The sequence below is a fragment of the Hirundo rustica genome, chromosome 2 (genome assembly GCF_015227805.2).
Source record: "Hirundo rustica isolate bHirRus1 chromosome 2, bHirRus1.pri.v3, whole genome shotgun sequence".
In the NCBI taxonomy this organism is placed as follows: domain Eukaryota; kingdom Metazoa; phylum Chordata; class Aves; order Passeriformes; family Hirundinidae; genus Hirundo; species Hirundo rustica.
Genome location: NC_053451.1, coordinates 110,362,721 through 110,376,272, shown reverse-complemented (window position 1 = coordinate 110,376,272; position 13,552 = coordinate 110,362,721). Strand labels below are relative to the sequence as shown.

General features: G+C 35.2%; 1 protein-coding gene across 1 annotated transcript in view; it reads left to right on the top strand.

Moving 5' to 3' along the window:
* Positions 1-13,552, top strand: part of CFAP47 (cilia and flagella associated protein 47) — a 267,594-nt gene that overhangs the window by 23,081 nt on the left and 230,961 nt on the right. Inside the window, exons 19-22 of the mRNA XM_040055880.1 lie at positions 432-509; positions 1,081-1,225; positions 2,790-2,884; positions 11,170-11,320. Coding sequence (XP_039911814.1) covers positions 432-509; positions 1,081-1,225; positions 2,790-2,884; positions 11,170-11,320 — 469 coding nt within the window. The remainder of the gene's footprint in view (positions 1-431; positions 510-1,080; positions 1,226-2,789; positions 2,885-11,169; positions 11,321-13,552) is intronic.

The window sequence follows — 13,552 nt, the reverse complement described above, 5'->3', positions numbered from 1 at the left end:
GAAGGCTGGTCACTGGTGTTAAAACTTTGAGTTGTGGTTTTTGTTTGTTTGTTTGTAGTTTTGTTCTGTGTTTTTAAGTAACAACTATTATCTATCTAGCTGTATCTCTCCCAGATGTGGTATGCCACAAAGGCATGATTTGGAGACACATGTCACTGGAATCTTCATACATATGTTCTAGAAAATGAAGGCATTTTCTTTATCTCTTTGAATTTCTGCAGAAAAAAAAAAAATCATTATATTATAAGAGCAGAGTTATTTTCATATATTCAATGCAAATTTTCCTGACTCTCTCTGCTCTGTGTCTGTGGGATAGGGTTGGGTTTTTTTTGTGTGTGTTAAACTTTCTTTCATGTAATTATGACAGATTTGATGAGAGAGTTATATTAAAATGACCTTGTCCACAGTCCCAGTGTTGTCCCTTCACTTAGGTAGCAGTGAGGAATGCAGCAGAGCTCACTCTTCAGATTGGTGGATTTTCAGAGATCACTGAAATAGGCATTGATGTGGTAAGTGTAAAGAAATTGGAGCAATTGGTAAGACTGGTTAAGTATTTTACTTCCATCTAGGTCTCAAAGTGGCTCCTCTCTACTTTATATTTTTCATTTCTTCCTAAATTACCTTCCCAAGAAAATTGTCAGAGATGCACCTAGGAAGAGATATTAAAGCCCAAATGTACATATAGCAGTTGCACTAAATGATAGCTGACAGCTTTAGTTTTTGAACTTGACAATCTGTTCAAGTAAACATACTTGACAAATATATTTAAAGGCAGAGGACTTCTGGAGGTAGTTATAGCAAAAGCAGTAAAGGCAAAAGTAAGTCACTGATCTGTTTACTGAATGATGAAAACTTTTCTGATGGTGTAACTAGACTTGATGTTAAATTATAAACTCTTCTATTTTGTGTCCTGGAAAGATTTTAAAGATAAGGGTTATGTGAGACTATTGATTAACTAATACTGTTATTTTGTTATAAATTGTGAATCTTGTGAATTTTTTCATATTATGTTCAATTATAAACTTGGATTCACAGTGCTTTGACTTTTTTTTTTTTTTTTTTTTTCCTTTAAACTTACAGAAACTATTTGAATATGGTGAAATTTTTGCTAATGCTACAAAATCAATTCCATTTTTGCTTCAGAACAAAGGACAATCATGTACTAGAGTGGAATTTGATTTTTCCAATTATAAGGATTTTAAATTGAATGCTGAAGACAGCTCAGGTATTTGCTTTTGCTATATCAGAATTTTCATTAAATAAAGAATGAATTATGCTAAGAGAAAATCTGTCAGACCATCTGGTAGCCAAATTTTCTGATATAAGAAAACCTAAAGTAATTATTTTTAAAATGTTGCTTAGTATAAATTAAGAGGAGACATTTTTGTTTGCCTATAAGATGACATTTGACAAAAATATTTGCTAAATTTCAGGTTGCCTGTAGATATTTTTCCCCAATTCTTCCCCCACCCCCCACCCCCCACCCCCCATAGTTGCTAAGTTATAATTTAAAAAATGGAATACTCTCTCATGAGTTAAAATAAAATATTACAGCCAGACAACTGTAATAATTTCCTATTCATGGACTCATATCCACTTTTTGACAATGTTTACCCTTTGATTATTTAATCACCAGTATAAGGGTTCAGACTTTTCTTTTTCCCAAAGGGAAAAAACTGAGTGTCTGCAGGTTAATGACATTGCCTTTGTGCTGCATGAATGCCCAGGTCAGGAAGTTATTTGGGCAGTAGTGAAATTGAATTATTTTTTTCCTTGGTAGAACTAGTTCAGATTTTATCCTGCACATAGTTGCTCATGGCTTTCCTGCTTCAGTCATGGCATCTCCTTGGATATTCCATTATTCACAAGAGAATTTTGCAGGGACAAGAGGCCTTATAAGCAAAGCTGCAAACTCAGGAAATCAAGATTCTTTCTTTTGTAAGACAGCATTATAAAATGTAGTCGTATCTTTGTGTTGAACTATATGTGCATGATGCAAAAAAATGATCTCCCAAAATTAGAGGGGTTTTCTTATCATGTGGTGTACTTAAAAGGGAAGGGAAGGTGAGGGCTCCTAGTCAGTCATCTTAATTTGGAAAAGAGCTCTAAGGCTCTTTACAACAGGCAAACAGCCAGCATGGGATCAGACTCATTGCACATGATCTCTGGATCAGAGTTTGTGCTTGAAACTGGATCTCTCATGTTAGATCCAGTCAGGCTCAGTACTCAAATGGTGAATACTGGATGAATACTCCTGGTGTTCCATGACGGATACTGATCTTGGAGGAATATTACTTTGCTGGAAACCTGTGCTCCTACCAGTGCCTTAAAATTGAACATGGAAGTCTGAAAAATGAAGCAAGCTTTATTGGAAATACAGATTATGCCTAAAACTAATTTAAAAAAAAAAAAAAAAAAAAAAAAGGACTAACAAAAAGACAACTATTTTTATCCCTGTGATACTAGTTTATTATGTAACTAACTATTTTAGCCTAACACTTTTATTCAAAGGCAAAGGACAATGTTGTTTTGGGTTTTATTTTTCTGAAATATTGTGTTTTCCCAAATTAATAACTTCCATGAAAATTGCTGGTGAGTAATGCTGCCCAAAATTACCTTTAGAATCCATATGAGAGATACTATATTCCCTTGTAACTTTGTAAGAAATGCTTACCATGCAAATATGCAGATACTTGATACTGGAAATCACTTTGAAATACTGCAACTATTACAAAGCTGATATTTCATGCAATGCCATCTGTAATTTGATTATGAATTTTGTTTGGCAGCGATTGACTGTTCTCGTTCAAACCCTTGTTTGTATTCAGTTGACTTAAAGGAAGGGTCATCTTTGCAATGCTTCTTGGTCTTAACAGCAAAAAAGGTAGGTTTCTGGAACAGTGATGATTAGGTTAATTAAAATCATGCTCTGTGATATTTCTGTGGTGGGAGAATAGAGACTTAAATGAATGGTTTAGTGTGTGCAATAGTTTTATAATTAGTAATGCAATTCTTAAGAAAACAAGTTCTGAAATAACCTCTTTATAACTTTAAGTGTTTGCATACACGAAGAAAACACACTTTCTCAATGGATTAAAAATGATGTAGACTAATGCTGAAATGTCATACCACACATTTATGAAATCAATCAACAAACCAGCAGCCACCATCTTTTTGCAGCTGTTCTTGCCTGAATTCCCAGATGACCAAGAAACTGCAAATGTAGATGAGTTTTATGTGTCATAAAGCTTGGCCAAGTTGGTTTCTGGTTGAGCTATTTGAGTGGAAAAAAATTGAAGATAGGAGACTTTAAGATACTTTCACATCTGAAAATTAGGATTTTATTGGTATTAACTGTCAATAGAAAATGCTCAAGTGAATTTTAAATCCAACCACATTAAAAAATGCTTTGGAAATTGAAAGTTTGGATTTTCCACATATTTGGAGAACAATGAACTGCAAGAAAACTTAGTGTATGATATCATAAACCAGCTTCAGAACAAGCAGCTGGGAATCACTTCTAGAGCATATAAACTGATTGCATTATCTGCACTTTTACCTTAAAAATGAATAATAGAGATTATGCATCTTGAAAGGGTCTGGAGTATTCTTTTTCCACCACCACCCACTTCCCATGCCTGTCTTCTCAGCAGTATAAAATGGAATTCCTTTGTTCAAAGCATCATTCAAATAATATTTGTATATTATAGGCTGTTGGATAATGTTCTGATTTTCTTCTGTGTACACATGGAAGCTATTGGAGTGCGTTTATAGCACGCACACTACTTTGAAATGATTTTTCCTGACAGAATATGAGTCAATAGATTTATAAAAAATTCCTTCTGTAGTATGGCAGGCCTTGACTTAAGAGAAGAGGAATAATTGTCATATATTTTTAAGTATCTTGACACTTCTAATTCAACACTCGTAAGCAAGGTAGTCAGAATTAGACTGGATACTGTGTCAGGAAAGTATGTAATTGTTTGCAATATGGTACCTACAGGATATCATGAGTGACCCATAATCAAACTGGAGAAACTCAGCAAAGGAAAATGGTGGAAGGGTCAGTAATGGGAATACAGGAGCAGATAATGCTCTTGGAATAATCTGTGTGTATAGCATTGCAGGCCACAAGCTGAACGAGAATTAAGAGCAGAAACTTACCATACCAACAGGAATAATATTAATAATGCAAGTAAAATACTTATTCCAGTCTGGGCTGATAACACTTCAGCTGCACACTTTTCCCCTGTGGGATGCCATGTTTAAAGAAAGAAATGGGACAATTCCACTTGGAAAGGAAGTCCAAAAGAAAGAAAAGGAAAAGAGAAGAACCCTGTTTTCCATTGTGACATTTGAGCTCTATTCCTATTTCCTTTCCTTGTCAAGTTGCAGGATAGAATAAAAGTAGAAATGTTACTACTGACACCACTGTAAATTGAAGTGACTAACAATATTTCTGAAGAATGCTGAAATAGTAGCTTGCTCTCTATGTTTAATTTAGCTTGTCACCTGAACATGATGTTCAGGATTGCTGTTCATTATTGATGAGCATGTACATCTGTCATTTGATAATGGTATACATTGGCTTAAGTGAAGAGAAGGTTATTCTACTTTGAATTCTGCTTTAATTGTGGTATAAAATTGAAAAAAATATTTTTACATTTGATGGGATCAGTTTTGTGAACGTTCTTGCAAAAATAATAAAAAAAAAAAGCTGTAGAATATTGCACCTGTTGATTACAGATTTTCATTTTTCATACTGTAATGGTTTTAATTTAATAAAACCAGGCAGAAACACCAATTAATGTAAGGGTTTTAGTTTTCATTTTCTTTTTGTGGGAGGGAGAGATTAGGAGAGAAAAAACAAAGCAGGCTTAAGCTTAAAAATGAACAAAAATAGTTTTATTAACATACATTAAAAGAATGAGAAAAAAAATTGAGAAAAAGAAAAACTTAAACTAAAACAGAATGATACCTTAAAACACGCTTCTTTCCTCTTACAAGCTATTAACTTTCTTACTCAACAATACAGAAAGACATAACTTAGGATTTTCAGTCAGTTTCACTCTTTAAACATAACCACTCGTTACTTTCGGAGAAGAGTCTTTCTAAGATCTTTCATTAAGATGTTTGCCACATGACAAAAATAGTCCAGTGCTCCCAATGTCACACATCTGCTGCCGCCCGGAGTTTTTGCAGACTGTGATGTTCTATCAGCAGAGCTTCTCAGTGTATCTGGGGTACTATTTACGAATACTTCTAGTATTGTATGTCCCTTCCAAAGTCTCATTGACACTTCTCATTGGTCAGCTTAGCTGCCAATATCTCAGCCAGCTTTTTGATAGGTCCCTGTCCTCCCCCCCCAACCAACTCTAAGGTCAGGGCAGGGAAAAACATTTTACATTTCTCCATATCCAGAAAACAAAATTGTGCCAACCCATGATACATACTCTGGGTCAAAGTGTTTTTCCAGTCTTAAGGCTAATTATTGGCAGAATATTTTCCTTCAGAAATAAGGAAATAAAAGCTTCAAAAGGGAAATTTTCTTGGTGCCCCTCATAGCCAACTAAGTGTTGCTTTAACGAAATGTTTTCACTTCAGTTTCCCTTCTCCGTGGATGCTCAGAGTCCTGTCCCCCTTTGCCCTTGGTGCTGGGTAAGCTGGGTCCAGCCAGTGCTGCCCTTCTGTTTCCAGTGTGTTCCTGCCTATCAGGAGCAGCTCTCTGCTGGGCAAGACAAGCCCAAGGACCCTCACAGCTTCCAGCCCACTGGTGCTCACAGGTGAGCACCTCTGAGCTGGTGCAGCACTGTCACAGCTGGCCCCAAGAGCCCTGACTAGTGTTAAATGGAGTTACCCCATGTGGCATGATGACAGGCAGCATCTGGAAGTCTATGTAACCCCCAGGATGCTGTAGCTTTTCTCTCATTTAACTCCTGCAATGTAGAATACTAATTAAAACATAGTTTGTTAAGAAAGTGGTTGGGGTAGAAGCATCTCTTACTGCAATCAGAAACTGTCAGTAGTTACTGATTCTTAAAACATTTTCCTTTGGATCTGAGCTCTTTTTCATTCTACCTCATCTATAAGTCCCCATTTTCTCACCAGATTTCTTTCCTGATTTTCTAGTTTTGAAAAAAACCCTAAACCTCTTATCTCTGTATGTTGAGCTTCCCCTATTCAGGTTTCACAGTTGCAAGTGCTATTTCCTGCCTCTCTGCACTTGAACAGCTGTTTCTCTGATCTCATCTCTGCTTTTTTGACAACTGCTCTTCCACAGCTTACCTCCCAGCTGCTACAAACCTTCTGTATCCCATCAGATCACATTCTTTTCTGTCTGCCTTCTGGTTTTACTAGAACTTCCTGCTGTTGTAGTCATTACTGTCAACACTACCCTATAAACCAACATACCCCCACTATACTGATGTTTTCTTTAACAAAGTGGATACTAGAGCTAAGGAAAAGTAAAAATAATTCAGGAGCCCTGCTAAAAAGAAAAAAAAGCACGACATTATTTTAATGTACTTAAAAAATTTATTAAAGCTACTTGAATTATTAATGTAAGGTTCCAAGTGATTTAATCTTGAATGCAGTCATGAATTCTGCTAAAAAAACCCTTCAGATCAACAAATGTAGTACATCTAGGAACTCTGAAGAGCTGCTACAATTCTCACTAAAATATAATATGAATTAATACATAGGACATCAAAAGGTGTTCTTAGAGATGAAGTGTCTTGGCATGCTTAAAAAATAAACCCTAAAAAATGTTGAGCCAGTTCCTTCAGTACTCTGAGTGAGAAAATGAAGTCCATGCATTATAGATAAGGCTGGGATGTTGCTCAGACACAGTGTGGCTTTGCCTTGCTGCTATTCCAATGTCTTTGAAGGTGTTAGAGGTGACAGGGCTCTGCACCTCACTGCAGCGGGTTTAACCTTAGTGTTTGGTGGCTGGGAAAGTCAGAGCTGTCAGTGAAAGCAGTATTGACATAATCTATATCTATATAATCTGTATCATCTATATCTTATCTGTGTTTCTCCAGGCAGGATGATCCCCTGCTCACAGAGGTCCTGCAGGGTATGCTGGCGAAAGCATGCAAAGCAAAGTGCAGGAGTGTGCTGCTTCAAAATTAGTTTTGTTTTGTTTTGTTTTTTTTTTAACCCTGCTGGAAAATGACAAATTCCAGCATCTTGGAAAAAGGACAGAATACCCAGCTGTGTAATAATGAAGCCTTCGAGTACCTTTGATTGAGATAAATAGAACAAGTCAGAGCTGTCAGAGCTTATTGCTTAAGCTTGTTGTAGGGAAGTGACAGGTGTTTTGGTGGGTTTTTTTGTCCTTTTAAATGTCCTTTTTTAATGAAAGGACAGATTTGTCAAGAAGTGAATTCAATGGAAGATCTGCAGCTGTGGAATTACAGGCCATTGTTGTTGCATCATCTCTGACCATATACAAAGGAAAGATTTAATTTTATTGCAGTGCTTTGAATGGTGGCTCTGAACAGCAGTTACATTATTCATTGTGGAAGTTGCTTATCTGTGATATAAACCTGGGGGAATGAAAAATTTCAGTATATCTTAAGGAAAAGCTCATGTTAAATTTGTGGGAAGGCTGGGATTGTATATTAGATTCAGTTGCAGGACATAAACCCTTGGCTTTGCAGTTAGGTTTGAATTTGAATCAAATGGATTTTTTTAATGTACATTACATTTTGTCTCCTATCTCTGCTGAATTTGTTTATTAGATGTATAAATAAAGAAACTCTAAGGTCAACCTTTTCACAAATGCTTCAAGATACTTGAACAATCTGCATGGTATTATATGATAAATACAAGAATGTTATTATCTTTTAAAGATGTTTTAATGCAATTTTAAGTAATAAATTAGCTTATTGATTTATGTGCAATTCCCTGGGAAGCTGTATTGTGAAAGAAAACACTAATTTTGGAGAGATGCCTCATATTCTTTGTGCTAAACAAACTGTACAATTTCTGAATCAGCAAAATTTTTATTCAACCTTGAGAATATATGCTCTATTAGAATAATAATTGCAGAATTATATATTATGCTTTCTAAAATATACTATTGCCTTGGAATACTTAGTAAAGATAGATATGAAGTAACTGCTTTGAAAGTGTTTTTTGAAAATAACTACTTTTTTTCTACTCTCAGATTGCCACCTGACAGCTGTGCTTCTGTTTAATTTTTGATCCATGAATTTTATGTAAAATACTATTTTGCGTGTAATGTTTGATGGGTTAAATTTTCCCCCTTTTGTTTCTTGTTTTATACCAGGTATTTAGGGCCAAGGCATGGCCAATCAGCCATGTTTGCCCCGCAGTGTTGAGCTCAGAGCTACCAAACTGTTCGTATCTAACCTATTTCATAAATTCAAATGAGTTTTGGTAGCAGAATTTTCTTGACCTGATCGATTCTTTATGACCAACAGCTTCTATTTGTTTATTAATTCTAGACAAAACAAAAAAGTATTTTAAGATGCCATCTGAATAAAGCTTTCCAAGAATGTTATTTTTATTTAAAGAGTTAACTTCTGGTGGCAGCCTGATCAAGCATCCTTTTTCTGGCATCCTTTGGAGATGTTCCATGAGAACATGCAACGAAAAGCTCCTTTGTCTCACCTGTCTTTTTAAAGCTTCTTTTGAAGTCTTTTAATTCTAAGACTCTCACTTTTTAGATGATGCTTACTTTCCAACCAAGATGCATAATCAGTGTACATCAGGACAGGAAAAATGTTTCTTAAACTGAAAGGCTTTTCCTGGGCTGCTTCCTTCCTGCTCTTCCCATGTTCTCTGGTGTGTGTGAAGTTAAATGCAGTTTCAGGAAAATATCTCAATAGATAATTAACTATAAAGTATTCGAAATTATTTAAAAAGCAAGGATAAGTCCAGTAATAGTCTAAGGATTTATTTTTTAAAATATTGTAATTACTTTTTAAATTATGTAATCTTGCAAAAGAGGGAATTTTGTATTATGGAGTTTGAAAAATGAAAAAGATTAATCATAAAGAGGTTTTTTAATATGTATAGAAAGAAACATCAGGATTCTACTTGCAAAGTGAAGTTCTAATAACTGAAATTAATTTTTAATTATGTTTCAGCAATATGTGTATGAATTATAATATGATTTCTACTTGCACAGAATTTTTAAATGATTTTTCATTTCTAGTTACGTAGTTTACATAATGTGCAGTTAATGTGTGAATAAAATAAAAGATCTATGATTTGTTCTCAATTACATAAATATATTTCTATGAGTTATGTTGGCCATGAATTTGTACCATTTGTGCTTCATAGCAAAAATGGGTTTTCAGTGAACATCATGATCTACATGTAGTGAATTGAGTCTTTCACATATTTGCTTTTGTTTGCCAGTTCTTAGAAAAGAAACTGCTTCTTGTATAGTAAGACAAAACCAAATTTTCCTGAGAGTTGGGATGAAAACCAGGTTTTGATTTGCTGCTTTGGGAGAGGAATAAAGGGATTCCATCTTCTGCTGTCTGGCCTGAACCTAACGGCATTGATGAATAACAGTTGCAGTGCTAGACTGCACTCCTTTGCACAGCCAGGGCTCTCATGAAAAATATAATAGACTAAACATTTTAATCTCACCAAACTTTAAAAAAAAATAGTTTTGTTACAAGAATGTATTTTGAAGCTGTAACTTGATGAAGTGTTTTATGGGGGTGACTTGTACTAAAAATAGAAGAGTATATAATTCAAAGGAGGAGATTTTTACTCCATCTTTTTTTGACATATCTTGAGCTTTAGTCACTAAATATATTAAATGTCGGTTTTGAAAAGCTAGTTATATATTGTAAAATCTAATCATTATTAGATTTGAATTATCAATATAAAACAAAGGACTGTGGTAAAAGCTTGCCCTCATTCCATGCTTTCCTTGAGCTAAGCACAAAAAGACAAAACGTTCCAGGAGGCTCAGCACACACCTCACTCTCCAGGAGTGTGTAACTGTGTCACAGACCCTGCTGGAACACCAGTCACTCTCAGTGCTGTGTGCTTGCTTCTCAGCAGCTGTTACAGATGGGTATGTGCCTCATGCCCTGGCTTAGGACACTTCTGGTTTTCTTTTCTGTCATGTATATATTCTGCTTGCTACCACAGATGTGCAAGTGAAGAATGATGCACTATTTTCTGCAGGTTTTGAAAGCTTTTAAACGATTCATAACATCTTTATATAGCTGGTTTTATTGCTTTTTCTAAGCAGCATGAAGATTTTATAGGTTTAATTCCTCTCTGAGATTTTAGTGGCCTTCAAGGTGAAAACAGGATTTGAAGGACTCCAACAGGGGTTTTAGTGCAGAAGTTTTGGATTTTTTTTCCATTACCTTTATTAAGGTTATCCATACCTTTTTTCTGGAGGGCATACTACCTTAGTGTGTTGGTCCTTGGAAAGACAGAGCGAGAGGCAAGAAATATCTCTTTGAAAGTGCTTTTTGAAATAAATTTGGCCTTTTTGATGCAGTCTGTCAAAAAAGAGGATTCTGTAAAAAACATGCCATTTTTAAGTGGTATCTGTGATCATTTGGGAATGTGATAGCACAGATAAAATGAGGATCAAAGTCACTGTAATTTAGACTCCTAGAATTCAGTGGCATTTCATTACAGGTTTTAAGACTTATTTTTTTCCCCCAAGGCTTCTCAGTTTTAACTAATGTTCCACCTTTGATCTGAGAGCCCATTTTTTTTTATGCTGAGTGTAGAGTAATGGTTTGTCTTTGCTCTTCAGCCTTTGAGAAAGGCTTCCATAAGTGATGTTGCTTTGTTTTCCCTCCTCTTTGCTCACATGATCTTCTGAATTTGGGCCATGACTCCAATTTTTTTCACTCATGAGAGTGGCAGGAGTGGAACACAACAATGTGATTTACCCAAAGCCTTGTCTGTAGCTCTGCTTTTGGTGATAGAGCTTTTCCTTAATGGGGGAAAAAATACCTGGACACCACTTACTTAGAGAGTACTCATTCTGACTTCCAATAAATGAACATCCTGTTAATACCACAAGCAGGTCCATAATTGCAATAATTCTGCCAAAACAGCAAACAGCTCAGATGGTTCAAGAGGTGCCTATGATTTTTTTTTTCTTTTTTTTTTTTTTTTTTGGGAAAGTGACCACAATTTTTTTTTTTCCTTTAGATGGCAGTATATGACTTCCTTCTCCCAGTTTCTACTCCTCGGGCCAGTTCCCCACCTCCAGCTCCTCCTGCGCCTCTGAAGTGCGGTGCCCCCGCGCCCCAGCCACCCCCGGAGGCTCCTCCTCTTCCATCGTGTAGAGTCAAAGCTTCTGGTGGGTAAACCAGGGCCTTGAAGACCTTGAAGATAATACATATATCTGGAATGATATTTCTGGCTTTGCAGAGAACGGCTGCTTAATTGGAATTTGTGTAATTTGTACGTTTTTTGGAAACTTGCAAAATTTTCAAGTTTTGATTCGTGTTTTTAAATAAGCTTGAAGCTGAACTTTCTGTACCTAATCATGACGTAGAGAAAATATTTTTTTGTAAAGCCATTTGTCTTATATAAAAATAGCTTACCAAAACTCTTTTTTTGTGTCTATTCATTTATTAGCATTTCTAGACTACCTCATGCAAATCCCAGTAATTACAGCCGTTCCTCTGAAAAGTGTAGAAAAGTAGAATGTAGTCATACTATTTTATGGAATTCTCCTGTCAAAACTAGTATCTCTAGCTGTATTTAAAACCCTTTAAAATGCCTCTGAATGGCCCTCATCCCATCTGGCTTGTCAGAGGTTGTTAATAGCCAAAGTTACAGCCCATTTGCCTGCAGCAAAGAAATTAGTGTCTTATGTATTTCTTGTCTGCTTTTCTCAGAAATAAGTTGTGGTTCTGTCTTATTCTTCCTGTCATGTAGATCTATAAATGGTGAATATTTGAATACACTGGCTTTACTAATCTCAGTTTTTAATGTATGACCACTTTTTGTTTGAGATGGGAGTGAAGTACAGAGTGTCTTCCTAGAGTGACGTTTGTGTGATGTTTAAACCTCTTGGGAGCACTGAAGAAGGCTTGGCCAATTAAATATGTAATGCGGGCTAAAAGCAACTCCAATTTATTAGGATTTGTCTATATATTTTTCCCCTTTGTTTTTTTCTGTAACTTAAGTCTTTTGAGATCTTTTAAAATATCAGAGAAATCTGAAAGACTTTCTTTAGATCCTGTAATGAAAGTAAATTCATATTAAATGTTTCTAAAATATATTTAATTGAAGAACATATAGAATAAAGGTGAGTGTATATATGCATATGAGATTATTCTGAAACATATCTCTAAGTAAAAATATTAATCCAAGTCACAAATTTATAGTGCAGATGTGAAGAAAAAAGAAAATATTTATTCCCTTTTCCTATTCTTTGTGGAATAGATGCAGTCACTAAATCTCATGGATAATTGACAATTCTTATCCAAATTTTATCACAAATTATTATTTCTGCTATGTAGAATTTCTTCAAAGTACATGTATTGGCCAAAAACAAGTAACATAATATAAAAGTGAATATATAATACATTCAAGTCTAAGAAATAGTTAAAAAATAAAATGTGGCTTCTATTAAAATTTGAGTATTGAAGTTAAATTCTTACTGGGAATCTTAATGATCTGGGAGGAGGCAGAGAAGTTCAAATAAGTTTCTTGACCACTGAGTATTTGAGATAATCATATAGGTGCAGGCAAATAGCCAGATTATTTTTACTGTCAAAAAAAACCAAAAAACAAAACAACCCAAACTTGATGATTTAGTTACATTATGATAACTTAAAAATTATGTCTGTTATTAAATAATTTCAGGTTAGCATGTTAAAAACTGAAAATTAGTAAGATGTATCTTGCAAGTTCTAAGTTTTGATTTGACAAATATGCCTGACTCTCGCTGCTGGATGCTTTATGGCACATTTGTTTTCTGCTTTTACAATTTTTATTTTCCTGGGATAGTTTTTGTAGTTGACTGGGATTCAGACTGCACGGGACTGTGGTTGGCACTTAAACCAATATCTTATATTTGCTGTTTATACTCGGAGTGTTGTTCACTCTGAGAAAAGAATCACCCTAATCCTGGCATAGTCAGCCCAGTCTTTTAACTTCAGTGTAGTCCATATGTTTTCAATTCATCAGGAATCTGTTTTTTGATTTTTTTTAAAAAACAAAATTTGTAGACTATTTCAGCACCTGGGAAAGAAAGCAGGTCTCTTACTTGAATACTTACAGGAATTCTCCCTGGGAAACTGTTTATCTGTATGTAAGAAAGAACTGAAAGAGAAAAATCTCAAACAAATCACCGGGAAAGACACAAGTCTATTCTAAGTCTGGTACAAAGGAAAAGTTTGTACTATCAATGTAATAGCCTCATGGGAGCTGACATATGTTTTAATAATACAACTCACAGTTTTTTGGTTTTGTAGACAATCCCCTTTCCCTGACAGAGTTTCAGATGTGCTGTGTTCTCTTGGTACAAGCACTTTCTGAGAGAGCTGAGGACTTTGTGAGTGATGCAGTTGTGTGTTGG